We start from the raw sequence: 14,504 nt of genomic DNA, 5'->3' as shown, positions 1-14,504 counted from the left end.
AAGATTCCCGAGCTTGGGATGCTTATAGAAACCTTCGCCAGAGGAATTTGTCGGTGGCAGAGTACACTGACAAATTCAGGGAATGTGTTATGAAAATAACATACCCTCTTCCTATGTCGGTTCAGTTGAAAGACTATATCTATGGACTGAACGACAAGATTAAAATGGAAGTTCGGGCTAAATATGTGACTACATTAGATGAATCTATTGCAGTAGCCCTGAACTATGAGGATGCCAGAGGTAGACCTAGTGGGTTTGTGCAGGCAGGGACTCTGCATGAGTACCCGAGAAAAGGGGGATTTCAGAGGAAATGGACTTCAAAGACAAGTGTCTCGCAGCCAAGTGGCCAAACCAAGCAAGTGAAGCCGGTTGAGGGACCATCAAAGACAAGTACCACCGTTGGGTGAAAAGGAAAGTAACTCCAATGGCAGCCCGGGCTTGGTCAAAGTCCTCGTTGACCCTTGAGCAAAAGGAGAAAGCTAGAAAAGAAGGATTGTGCTTCGGCTGCCTTCAGCGACATCAGTGGAAAGATTATCCACTAAATAAAGACCGTCGCATGGCCAACATGATAATATCTGAATGCGACGCGGAGATGCAGGAGAGTCCCAATGCAGAACATATGCAGATGCAATTGGCGGGACCTTCTCAGAGGTTAGTACCTGTGTTGTTAAGTGTGTCTATTACTAAGTTAGTAAGCGGTGCACCTGATAACATCCTTTCAAAGCCCGCAGCAACGGGGTATACAGTTTTCGATGAGCCCGAGTTGATTAAAATGAAAGGGCAAGTAGCCAATCGTGATGTGATTGTGTTGTTTGACTTAGCGTCAACGCACAATGTAATTAACTTGAAGCTTATTAAGAGGCTCAAGTTGAAAACTAGTCCGTTTGACTATGCTTATACGGTCAAGATGGCGGACGGAAGTGCAACTGAAGTATGGGACCAGAGGGTTACCCAGTTGGAACTTCGAATTCAGGACTATGTTGAGAAGCTGGACTTTGATTTGACCAGGCTAGCTCACGCAGATATAGTCCTAGGCATGGCTTGGCATTTTTGAAAAAATCCAGCCATTGATTGGAAAAAGCATATTTACCAGTTCAAGATGAACGGGGTAGAATATGTTTTGCGAGGTGAAAAGGATTTACCTTGAGGACCATTGATTTCAGCCATGGAAATTTGGAAGACTCCGAAAGAGTTTCTGTGTCTGTGTATAGCATTGGTAGAGTCGATTGATGATGCGTCGACTAGCACTGAGGCTACCCAAGATGGGGAAATGGCCGAGTTGGCTAAAGAGATATTGGAGAAGTTCTCTGATTATTTTAGGGATGAGTTACCTTATGGGTTACCTCCAGAGCGGAATGTTCAACATAAAATTGAGCTTATTCCGGGGGCAGAACCTGTAAATAGACCTCCCTATAGACTAAGCTTTACAGAAGAAGCTGAGGTGCGAAGACAACTGGAAGAATACCTCAAGCTGGGGCAGATTCAACCCAGTTTTTCACCTTTTGCTTCGCCAGTGATATCAAAGAGTAAGAAAGATGATACTTTTCGTCTCTGTATAGATTACAGAGCATTGAATAATATCACTGTTAAGCACAGGTATCCGATGGCTCGGATCGATGATTTGCTAGATGCATTACATGGGGCCGTAATTTTCAGTAAGATAGATCTTAAGTGTGGCTACCATCAGATCCGCATTAAAGCCGACGATGTGCATAAAACCGCTTTTAGAAGCAAGTTTGGTCATTATGAGTTTTTGGTAATGCCCTTTGGACTTACCAATGCTCCAGCTATATTCGTCATGCTTATGAACGATTTACTACGTCCGTATATTGGAAAGTTTGTAGTACACTTTATTGGCGATATTCTAGTATTCAGTAAAAGTATTACTGAGCATCGTGAACACTTAAGAATAGTGTTCAGTACTTTGAGGAAAGCTAGTCTTTATGTAAATAAGAAGAAAACTATACTGTGCATGGTTAGACTTGAATACTTAGGATTCATAATTACTCCAAAGGGGGTAGAAATGGATCCAAAGAAAGTGCCTGCGATACTGACTTGGCCAATCCCTCAGAGTCTGACCGCTTTGCGATCATTCTTGGGATTTGTCCAATTTTATCCAAGGCATATCAAAGGATATTCCGAAATAGTATCGCCATTGACTGATCTGACCTCAGATAAAGTACCTTTTATATGGGGACAGAATCAACAAGAAAGTTTTAACACCATAAAACAAGATGTGGTCACAGGACCGGTGTTAAAAATAGTTGATCCCCAGAAACCGTTGTTCCTGGAAACCGATGCAAGTGGCATTGCGGTGGGAGCAGTTCTCCTCCAAGAGGGAAGGTCAGTAGCCTTTGAAAGCAAGAAGCTTTCTCCCTCTCAAAGGAATTGGCCAACTCATGAATTAGAGTTGTATGCTGTTGTCCATGCTTTGAAAACATGGCGACATTATTTGTATGGATTAGAGTTTTATGTGGATGTTGATCATGATACTCTGAAACATTTTTGTAAACAACCTGACTTGAGAGGCCGCCAAGCTAGGTGGGCAGAACTCATGCAGGAGTTTAATTTGATGATTCGGTACCGAAGAGGGAAGGATAATAAGGTTGCTGATGCGTTGTCACGCATTATGAATAATATGAGTTTCACGGTATTAGAGAGTGCTCTAATGGCCGAGATTAGAGAAACTTAAAAGGTGGACGAGTTTGTCCAGAGTCTATGGCCTAAGGCTCATGTGTTAAAACCCAGGAAAAACGAAAATGATGACTTGGCATTCAAAAAAGGCCAAACTTATGCAAGATATGCCATAAGAGATGGTATGCTGAAAAGAAATGGCAAGGTAGTAGTACCTAATCAGAATGATCTCAGGCAGAGAGTCATTCAACAGTGCCATGATAGCCCGTGTGCGGGACATCCAGGAGTCGAGAAGACATATGATCTCATGAAGCGAGATTTCTTTTGGCCAAAGATGAAAAAGCATATTCATGAATATGTGACATGTTGTTTTTCGTGTCAGGTAAGTAAGGCCGAGCGGGTGAAGCCCCTCGGACTTTTACAGCCCTTGGAGATACCACTAAGTAAGTGGGAGAGCATTTCCATGGACTTTATTGTAGGTCTGCCTACGACACAAGGTGGATACGATTCTATACTTGTGGTGGTTAATCGTCTTACCAAGATGGCTCACTTCATTCCAACTAGAGAATCTGCTAGTGCCCCGCAAGTGGCGGATTTGTTTATTAGACATATTTCGTCTGCATGGATTACCCAGATCCATAGTGTCAGACAGAGATGTCAAATTTACCGGTCATTTTTGGACTGCGGTATTTGAGACACTAAGGACTGAGTTGGGAATGAGTAGTGGGGATCATCCAAAAACGGATGGTCAGACAGAAAGAATCAACTAGATTTTAGAGGATATGCTTAGAGCATATGTGTCATTGAGGCAACATACATGGGACAAGTGGCTGCCATTGTTGGAGTTTGCCTACAATGATAGAAAACATTTCTCTACAGGGTTCAGTGCGTTTGAGCTGAACTATGGTTATAGACCAGCAATTCCAACTATAGTTGGAGTACCTCAGAAAGTGCCTAGTGCCGCGAACTTTGTGGTCGGGAGATGCTAGCACTTGCGAGAGCTAACATCCGCCAAGCTATGGATAGAGCTAAGGTGTACGCGGATGAGAACCAATCCACTAGAGAATTGAAGGAAGGAGAAAAAGTTTTTCTCAGAGTTCGTTCGCACTCCAAGTCTTTGACTGCAGGAGAGTGTGCTAAGCTATCACCTTGATATTGTGGGCCATGGTTAATTCAAAAAAGAATAGGCAAGGTAGCCTATAAATTAGAATTACCACCAGGGTGTAAGGTGCACCCATTGTTTCATGTTTCTCGTTTAAAGAAATTTTTGCATACTGGTGACTCACTAATCGAAGGTGTGGTTTTATTTCAGGAGATAGAGGATAATGCAAGACGCAAACCAACAAGAATCCTGGACCGAGGAACAATGAAAGTGCGCAATCGGAAGATACCCACGGTATTGGTTGCATTGCATGGTTTACCTCTATCGGAAGCTACGTGGGAATCCGTATACTAGTTACGGAGAGTGTTCCCAAATTTCATCATGGAGGACGCTGATGCTTGAAGAGGGAAGGAATGTTATGCTCTAGCCGAGATAGCATGACCTCGGAAAGATTGGTGGGCATTTTCCCTTAGATGACTGACTTCTGTAATATTTTATGTGCGTAAATAAAATGGTCAAGGGAAGTAACTGCCAAGGTCCTAGGTGAGGGTGTATTGGCATCGACTAGGTGGTTCTGAGTGCTAAGGGCTAGGTGCACCTAAATGTGTAATAATGCCAAGGGGCAAATGTTTTAATTGTGCCCCAAGAGAGGGGTAAATGGTGTACCAAGTTAAAGGTCTAAAATGACGACATGTGGCAGAGGGAACCATCTAGGGAGTTGTGGGCTTGTGGATAGGCATGAAGGATTAAAAAAAATTTACGTATCTTGTGTGAGCATGCGATCCATGAGATTGGCTGGGAGGAAATACTGATGCCAGCGCCTGTGAGCTAATCAGAATCAACGAAAACCAGAGAGCTTAGAAATTGTTCGTTTCAGGGTAGATGACCACAATGGGTTGCTTCTTGCTCAAGTAAGATATGCATGAGCTGCCAAGAATGAACCCCACAATCAGCCCACTCTTTGGGTCTACTGTCAGCCATATCTGCTGACCAGGGTGGCCTCATTGGCTGCAATATGTAGGACGATCTGTTGCTGAGCATGTTGCAGCCTGTCTGCTGCCACTTGGCAGTCTTTTCACCTCCCTCTCGACATGCCCGGACATACCCATACTCCTACAGGTATCAAGCCCTGTCGCACTCCTTATATAGGGGCTAACGGGTGGGGTATTGACCCTATTTATCCAACACAGCCACTCATGCCCAGGGTTACAGAGAGAGATTATCTAATGGCCAAGTGGGTGTTGGAATTTTAATGCGTAGCTTCTCACTTTGTTGCTAGAGAGTATTTTGCAAGAAACTTTTGTAATAGAGCAGTGGTCAATGCATAACGTCTTTGTCCTCAACCATGTAAATTTTGAACATAGCTTCTTGTGGTGCGTTTAGAAGGCCTACCTGAAACTCCTTAGTCACTGTGTCTCAGTCCTCAACCATGTAAATTTTGGACATAGCTTCTTGTGGTTCTTTTAGAAGGCCTACCTGAGACTCCTTAGCAAGGAGATCTTACTCACCGCGTCCTTGAGAGAGTAATCATAACTAACAATCAAGATATGAAATTCTGCCTTTTATGCGCCTCTTTACACTACTTGAAAAGCTTGCATTGACCTTAAGGCTTCCCTGATAGAAGGTTCACACATTTATTGCAACAAAAGAGCTTCTAAAAACTTTCAAATGAAGCTAGATTCATCAAAGAGGGGCACTTTTGAGATCCTTAAGCCTCCACCTAATGTGGATGTTTTGAGAATATCGCCCAACAAGATTATCAAGCCTAAAATAATTGCAACAATGTATGCCTAAAAACACAGAATGTGCCTCAAAATGCATGTTGTTTTGATGGAATTTCTTGCAATGACTCAGATACGTCACGATTTCACTTTATATAGGGTAGGTGAATAAATTACACAAACATGAGTATAACTAATACCAAATTGAGATTTCTTTACACAAACATGAGTATAACTAATATCAAATTGAGATTTCTGAGCAACTTTTTCTTTAGCATATTCTTCTGTTGTTGTCCGTAGAGCAGTAGGTTCTGCGAACTCAGTATCTTTTTACTGAATAATAAGGCTGTCTTAAAAATGATCGAAGGAGGACATCCCTTAGAACATGTAAAAGATGAGAATGAGTAGCAGAGCGCAGACAAAGCTGTGCTACTTTTTACATGTTGAATCAAGTGGCTTAAAATTTTGAACCAATCTGCGAGAAATCTATATCATGTGGTAAAGCGAGCAAGATGAATTTCGTTCAGTAAGGAAAAATAGAGATTGTTAATTTTTCTGTCTAGAAATGAACTTACATATTAACTCTAATTTTTTGGAGACTCATGTGACACTTCTAATGCTCGATACTTGATTATGTAAATTCAATTTTTTGATGTTATTTAGTTTTCTGGGTCAAACATCTCCACCCCCCTGCGCCCCTTCCCCGTGGTCTTTCAAAAATTTAAATAGAGGGCTAAATATCATACTGTTGACCTTGCAGGTGGCATGTCCTTACTGTGTCTCCTGCTTTGGACGGTGTTATCCTGGTTCAAATTTAATACAGTCAAAGGATTTTTTAGAGAACCTTTGTCGATTGGTGTTCACTGCATCATTCCTTGTTTTGCGTGACAATGGGATAAGCAGAACAGTGGAGGATGGTAACATATTATCCTCTTCTATAATTACAGGTGATAGATTAAGTTCAGATGTTGATGCAGAGTCTGTGCGACCTTTAATGAACGGTGAAATTGAACATAGAGAGAATGGGTCTGAGATGCCGGTTGGAGAATCAGAAGCTAGTACTATACAACTTAGCAGAACAGAAGATGAACAGCTTGGGGATGATGGTCCTGTTATATCTGCACAGCAGTCTCAAGCTTTAGAGCATAAATAATATGTCTTTCTTTAACTTGGTCTAGCAACGTAAAAAAATCATGGCATGAGGGTGCGTGTACTGCTCAGTTAGTGGTTGCATGTGCTGAAGGTTGATGCAGAGATGTGCTTGTGAGGCGTAGCAAATAATCAAGTATTAATGACAACAGGTAGTGTTTCTATCCTCATTATACTTTATTGGTGTCTCTAAAAATTGTGTTTGTTCGGTTAACTTCAATTCACTAATGTGAGCTAGTAACCAGATTTCTTGCTGTGCTCATTCTTAGATTTGTTTTTTGAACTGTAGTATGTGTTAGTTGTGGTTGAATACTGGTCTAGTCTAGTGTGTCCCACCAAATGTACTGATTGCCCTGGAAGGAACTTGAAATGGTTTGTCCATTAGTATGTTATAAGTCCATTTTCAATCACAATTCTTATTATTGTGTACAGCACCTTCTTACTAACTATAAAATTATATTCTTAGTAGCTCTTTCTGTTTCTGGTTATGCAACTGATCGTGCAACTTTGAGGGCCATTGCTATCGAGTAGTAAGGCTGAAAAGTAGAAGCATTTGAACACCTCTCCTCTTGGGGCATATTCTGGTCCAGTTGATTGAAGCTCTGCATGGCCCATGGTGGATGATTTCAAATCAGCAAGTTTCCCTGTTCAAGTTGCGTAAGAGTTTTTTACAAGAGATGGAAGATTGATTTATAACCTCAGCAGTCAAGGATTTACCTTGTGACAGTAGACTTGGAAAAAAGCGGATACAAAAAATTAGTGGGTTCAGATATTACTTTCTTTGTATAATTTGGGCTAAATGATCTGCATCTTTGATAGATTCAGGGCAGCTCTTCGTTATTAGTCTGTTGTCTTCTATAGATTCATCTTTGGGCCTTTTTATTGGACTTGCAGATTCTCATGAAGCCTTCTAACTTCTGGCGCCAGCTGGTTTATGCTGATTCTCTCAAATTTGCATGGTGGGCTTGCCCAACCTGCTGCCACCATTATCATAGCACTTGAAGAAAATCCTTCTTAGCAATTTGGTGTGTTAATGAATGCCCTTCAACATGGAAAATGTAGCTGCAAGCGGATTAAATGGGAATGCAATGAAGTTCTGCGTGTCCATTTAGAAAGTTTGGAATGCAGTTTTATTTTTGATAGACCCTACTTACAGTCGTGGTTATGTGATTAGACATGGTGCAGCTCATTCGATTTTAGGCATTCATATGTTTAAATGTTGGAAGTGCTGAGCTTAATTCAAGACTGCATCTGCTTGTTGCTGACTTGGGAACTAGCATGTAGTGTGGAGACTTCAAGAGGATTCTTGGGGCACCTTTTGGGTTGAGGTGCCCATTTTAGAAAAGAAATGAGATATACGTATGTGACTGTCTTGGAATGTTTGCTGACAACTTGTGATTTTGGTTGACATGCTTTGGGTCTGATGAGTTAATTTAATAATTATTGGAGACTTCAAGAGGATTCTTGGGGCACCTTTTGGGTTGAGGTGCCCATTTTAGAAAAGAAATGAGATATACGTATGTGACTGTCTTGGAATGTTTGCTGACAACTTGTGATTTTGGTTGACATGCTTTGGGTCGGATGAGTTAATTTAATAATTATTGATACGTTGCTGCAATTGCAGAAATCTAAAATTTACCAGAACCATTGGTCAAGTAGGTAGCAGACATTCTCTAGCTTGATTGGAGAGAATTTGGACTACTTCAGTGCTGGCCTTTGTCATGGCTTAGTCTGCCCTTCACCTCTGGAGTGTTGATAGAAACGCACTAGGAAGACGTTTGTTGAAATGAATCTCAAGTCATTGTGGGTGTGGATATGTCACCCTAGTATGAGTGATGTAGTTATGGTTTTCAACATTGTGAGTGATGGTCATGAGATTGCAACTGCACACCACGTTGATGATTCCAGATGATGAGTTTGGGCATGTTCTTGAATTCATGTAGATGTATGTGGATATTCTTACTATGAACTTAACATTCATAACCATTTGAGCCAAAATGCAATCAATGCATAATTATGTGAAACTTGTGAAAGAACTTGCGCCTAATTAAATCAATTGGAAACCTTGAAAGTATTAGTTGTTAATAAAATCTGAACATTTAAGGAAAGTCATGCATGGATTAATGCGTATTCATTTAAGTAAAATGTACACTCACCCAGCTAATTGAGAACTGCTTTGTCTATTAACTTGCTCGGTGCTGTGTTGAGTGAATATGCTTACTCTTGCAGTCCTAGGTGAGTGTGCTCGGGTGCCAAAAAAACGGCAACAAATAAACACTCAAATGTCATGGTTAGCTAATGGGGGGGAACTGTATGATGATGGGAGAATACTGACTTATCATGCACTCTCTACACTTAGACAATAGAAGATAACAACAGAGTTTGAACAAAAGAGAACTCATAACTTGTTCGTTATCATTGGATCAAAACTAGCTTGATACAACCAAACCGCCTCTACTTGCAATGAACGTGTCCTAGCCTATCAACTCATTTCATATTATATGCTACTTTTGAACTTCAGTTCCATGTGATGTGAGTTAACTAGCTATTTGGAGCCACACAAGACGTTTTATATTGCGATTGATCTTTACAATCCTTTCTCAATTATTTAACCATAGTAACTACGGCCTTTGTTATACTATCATGAGTACAATCATTCTTTTAAATTAATCGAGGCTATTATTAGCCCGCTCTATCATGTATATAGTACTCTTTCGTCGATTTTTTTCATTCTCTCCAAAATGCTTGAAATGTAAGTATCATCTCTCTCTCTCTCTCTCTCTCTCTCTCTCTCTCTCTCTCTCTCTCTCTCTCTCTCCCCGTCCCCCTTGGTACAGCGTTCGGCTCCCCTCTTGGTTGTGAGGTCTTGTTGTTTCTTCTTCCCTCTTGGTCGTGGCTTGATGATAGCTCCAATAGGTCGCGGGGCTCTCTAGTCCCCTCTCTCATAGGTAGTAGGGTCGAGGGGCTCTTCTAGCCCCCCCTCCCTTGTTTGATATTGAACTAGTTACCAATAGGTCATGGGGCTCTTAACCCCCTATGCCAGAGGAAGCAAGAGGCTCTTCTAGCCCCCCCTCTTGGCATTGTGCAGGCTGTAGGGCACCTACAAGTCCTTATGCCTCAGTTGCACGTTGTTGGTCCACTCTAGGCTCCCCCCAACCTTGCATCGAGCTCCTAGCGCTTATGGGGGTTGTTGCTTGCACAAGATCCATAGGGAGCTGTCTCTAGCAATCCCTACTTGCAATAGAGGTATACTTGCCCCACTCTACATAGATAGCTACCTTGAAGGGGTTGCGCCTATTGAGCTTCTACACAAACCAAGAATGCTATAAATCAGTATAATCAAAAGGGCCCACAATCAGCATCAAACAACAATACAACTTCAACAAAAAGAACACAAGATAGATTAAGGTAGTTTTCACATTTTTTTGAATTTAAGTAAGAAAAGGTTCCAAAGCACTTTATCTTGGAATGCAAAGATAGTGGTAAGCACTTAGAATATTCGAGAAGCATGCATTATTGAAAAAAGAGAAAAAGAGGAGATTGTCAATGATAAAAATCCACATCTGGCACTCTATTCAAGGAGATATGTAGAGTTGTATGCCCAACATGGATGGCTCACGGGATAGAAAGACAAGAGGGGGAAAAGAAAGGAAGTACAGTGCCATTTGGGCTAGTACTTAGAAGATAAGCGACTAGCACATTAAATCATTGCATAAATACAATGAAACAAGTCTCTAAAATGTGGACATTGAAAACTTGCAAAAGAAGTTTGGGGGTGATAAAGAGACAGATATTGATGCATTCATCCAGGTTATGTGTACCTCATTGAAAGAGGAAATAAACAAGTGGAAATATGAAATCCACATACAAATGGGGATCCAACTTGGTAAGATGCGAGAGAAGATGCATGATAAAAGAACTAGAAGTTCAGGTCGCTAAACTAAGGAAGCAAATTAGTTGCTGAAGGCTCGCAATCCACTTGAAGACGGGGAGATTCAACCACCCTTTAATGAGGAGATGAATATAGAGAATAAAAAGCTCAAGAAGAGATGGTTGTCCTACAAATTACAATACAAGTTCATAGTAAGGGCACAATAGCCCCAATTACAATACAAGTTCATAGTAAGGGCACAATAGCCCCAATAAAGAAAGAATTTATTTTAGATGTCTTAGAAGAAGAGAAGAGAAGAAATAGTAAAGCTCTAAGCATCCTTGTTAGAGGCCTAGTAGTTGGGGATATTGTGATGGCAGATGCTGAAGCATTAATCACTAAGATGGGATTCAATCTCACATTTTAGGTAGCTTGGCGATTGGGAAAGGATGCGGCACCACCGAGACCTATGATAGTTAACTTTCGGACAGTAGCACTATCTTCATGAGCATGAGGGTAGTCTTAAAGGGGATTAAGACATACTTGGATGATGAACTCACACTCTTGCAACAAGAGGACAGAAGAGAGTGAATGACTTGAGTGTTGGCTGCAAGGCAAGAGGAAAAATGGGCGGTATAGCAAGATGGTAATCATTTGAGAGGCCCAAAAGACGAGGAAGAGGAACAGATAGTGCATGATGGCATCGAGCCTTTGAGATAGAGACACGGGACAGATTGAGCATGGTTGTTTGGAATTATAATGGTACTCTCTTGGTCCGATCTAGGAGTTTTTTCAGACACATACAAAGATAGAGATATTATTTTCTATACCAAGACACATGAGAGCCCAAGTGAGTGGGACATATATGTGAAGAACAATAGTGCTAGTGAGAATTATAATGTTGAGATGCCGTTGGAGTTCATCAAAACTGAGCTTGAAAAGCTTTCTAAGGTACCTATTTTTTACGAGCAATCCCCCTCCATGCGTCAATTCGATTGCCCCCTTGTGTAAAGTATACCTAGGAGTCAGCTTATACCTAGAAGATGAGGAGAGAGACCTAGGGTATACCTAGGAGCTAGCTTATAGAAAGGAGATGAGGAGAGATATAGGGACACGAGGGTTTGGGGGCGTGGTCCTCTTCAAATCACATCTAAGATCACTCATATCCGTTATGCGGAAGGAGGAGCATGCATGACAAATGTGGATTTGGATTTAGCCACCTGATGCATAATTGATTTTCATTGCGGTGTGCTAGTTTTTTCTAGATACATGATCCTACGCATGTGAAGTCATTGCAGAGGGCCACAGTCCATACGAGATGATTTATGATGACATCATGGATCTCTCTAGACACAGAGAAATCATTCTCTTGGGTGACTTCAACGCACGCACAAGAGATGGACATGTGGGGTTGCAAGACTTTGAGATGGATCCTCTCAGAGTACCAAAGATGGACCTAATTGATCTTGGGATAGCAAGGATCTTTAGATGATGCACATGTAGCAAGATATGGGAGACACCTACTTGAGATGGGAGTTATATACAGCTTGATTATATATAATGGCCTCCACAGATGGCCGTTATCCAGAGGGCTTACTTGCTTTCCACATGGAGGGGGTAGTAGCAAAGTGGACATCCTGTTGGGCTCCCCGGCTTTTGTGACATGGGTATATGATTTCTTACTTTCCCCCCTCCCACTTGGCGTTGACCAAACATATTTATCCTCCAGTATCTCAACTGCATTGCCATACATAAGACGTGATTCGAGTACACTTTGACCATAGTCTTGATGCAATCTTTATCGATGATGCAAACCTTACTCTCACCTTAGTTGTCGATGGTTGCCAATGTTTGTATCCAATTATTTACATTGCTTTGTGAATCGCCCACTATGGCATGCTATTGCAAGGGAGTTGATTTGCTTGAGATTATTATTGAAGATGTGTCATCCAATGCTCTAGGCACAATTGTTTTTATAGCTCTCGTCCCCACATTCACCCTGATTGTGGTGTCACAATTTTGGATTGTTAGTCTATCAGTTCCCCAATCATGGAGGACTGATGCTTCCCGTAACCAAGGATATCCTAGTAAGATTTGATAGGATTTTTTGGGCAGATCTAAGATTGTGAATTAAAGGGAAAAGCGGACTCCTGTGACCTTTGTGGACATGCCATTCACTATTCCCAAGGGTTGAGCTCGTGAATCATCGACAAGGCATATGTTGAAATTAGCCTTTTGCATTGGTGGAAGACCCCATTCATCATAGAGCTCCTTTGATAGGACATTTACACCTGCTCCACCATCCACTATGGCTTGGACTTCATTATATGCCTTGTCGATCAAAGGCACAGTGATGTTGTGTATGTCATCTCTCTTACCCATCCACACAGGGATATCTTTGATGTTGTTCATAGGTGGAGGGGGATTTGGAAATCCATCCTTTGAAACTCTCCCAAAGATTGACACAGGGCAACTCAGGATTCCAATGGGAATTGACACAGGGCAACTCAGGATGCTAGAGAGTGTGGCTCCTTCAAGTTGACATGGCGGTACATTATGTTGTGGAGTCTGTTGTTGGAACAGAGGCTCGAGTACAGTATCAATACTTTGTGGACCCAAGTCATGGATTGGATCTTGAGCTTGTCTCTCAGCCTCGAATTGAGCTTATTTCTCAGTCTCAAATTGAGCTTGTTCCTTTTGTACCCATTTTTGAAGTGCCTGAAAACGAGCCTTCTCCACTTCTGCATTTGGGTATGGAGCTTCTTTTATTTGAGGCTCGAGAGCTGATGTGGATGAGCTTGGCTGCTCATTGCTTGGCGGACGTGGAGGCACTTGTGCTTTCTTTTTAAGAAGTCGCTTTGGTTGGATTGGAATGTTAGGGTCCTTGGTGGCCTCTTTTTGCTGGCGTGTAATTACATTCACAGGTTGTGATATTACGCTTGCCGGCCGTAGACTTTGATGGTCCACCCCAATGATGCTGATTGGGACGTCAGGCTTAACCTCTGTTTGTTGTGGGACCTTATTTTTCATGGGACAATCCATATAGGCATGTCATATGCCACAATCTCTACAGAGTGGTTGGAAAGTAGCGAGACTACCATGATGAGGGCACTCTGCAATCCGATGATTTTCTCCACAACTGTAGCACTTGATTGGTGCTCGATATGTGTTGGGACGTACTTGACTTGCATTTACTGGTATTAGTCCCTGTGTGCCTTCGACATAGTACACTGGGTACTCTGCTTCATACTCAAATGGCAAATCTAATTTCTCGACTTGTAATTGATGTATTGGAACTGCCCGAGGAGCTGGATTTGGCACTCTTGGATATGGTTGTGGATTTGAATTTCTGAGTAATTGTCGGATGTGTGTCCGAACAGGAATAGGATTTAGCCTCAGAGCTAGGGGTGCTTGTGCAAGTGCCGGTTGCCTATACATGATCATGGGTGCCGCTTGGTATTGTTGAGGTCCAGGCAGGTTGTTGCACATGTTGAAGATGCAATTGTTTTTATCATGGCCACCGACGATGTAGCTATGGCATCATAATCTTGGTGGTGTATTTGCTTGTGTAGCAATCCTGGCTCTTAGGACCGGGCACTCATTTGCTGTATGATTGGCCATGCAGTGTGGACACCATACATTTTCTCGCCTTGGATAAGTCTGAGGTGGCGGCTGAGACAAGTGAAGCTTTTGTTCCATGGCCTACAACATTTTGTCTTTTAGGCAATCCTCATTTGACGTTTCGATAGGACATAGGGACAAACCCTAATGACTTCACTATGGACTATAAAAGACATAGGGGCTATAAGAGGCATAGGGACAAACACTAATGACTTCTCTTGAACCCAGAGTGGGGGGTTGTTAGCTATAAAAAGATCCATATCTTGTAATCTCTAAATATTAAGAATTCAGTGGGGAAATGTGCATGATGAAAGAGTCCCCATGGTTGTTTTTGGCTTCTCTTGTCCATTGCATGATCTTATCTAGCTTAATCAAATTATATAATGATATGAATGAGGAAGCTTCT

At 41.8% G+C, this 14,504-nt stretch overlaps 1 protein-coding gene across 6 annotated transcripts in view; it reads left to right on the top strand.

Moving 5' to 3' along the window:
• Positions 1 to 8,004, top strand: part of LOC147888768 (conserved oligomeric Golgi complex component-related / COG complex component-like protein) — a 53,408-nt gene extending 45,404 nt beyond the window's left edge. For 2 of the 6 annotated variants that reach the window (XM_087392478.1, XM_087392477.1), the window contains exon 13: positions 6,218 to 8,004. In XM_087392478.1, the coding sequence (XP_087248604.1) occupies positions 6,218 to 6,610 (393 nt within the window). In that variant the 3' untranslated portion in view covers positions 6,611 to 8,004. The remainder of the gene's footprint in view (positions 1 to 6,217) is intronic. The other 4 variants (XR_015543018.1, XR_015543016.1, XR_015543017.1 and 1 more) reach the window with 4 other exon arrangements.
• Positions 8,005 to 14,504: the final 6,500 nt, after the last annotated feature.

This window comes from Dipteris shenzhenensis, chromosome 21, assembly GCF_047967505.1.
Source record: "Dipteris shenzhenensis isolate YYH24624 ecotype China chromosome 21, Dip_SZ_1.0, whole genome shotgun sequence".
NCBI classification, from domain to species: Eukaryota; Viridiplantae; Streptophyta; class Polypodiopsida; order Gleicheniales; family Dipteridaceae; genus Dipteris; species Dipteris shenzhenensis.
Note: the sequence above shows the minus strand (reverse complement) of the source record. Positions and strands in the feature narration are given on the sequence as shown.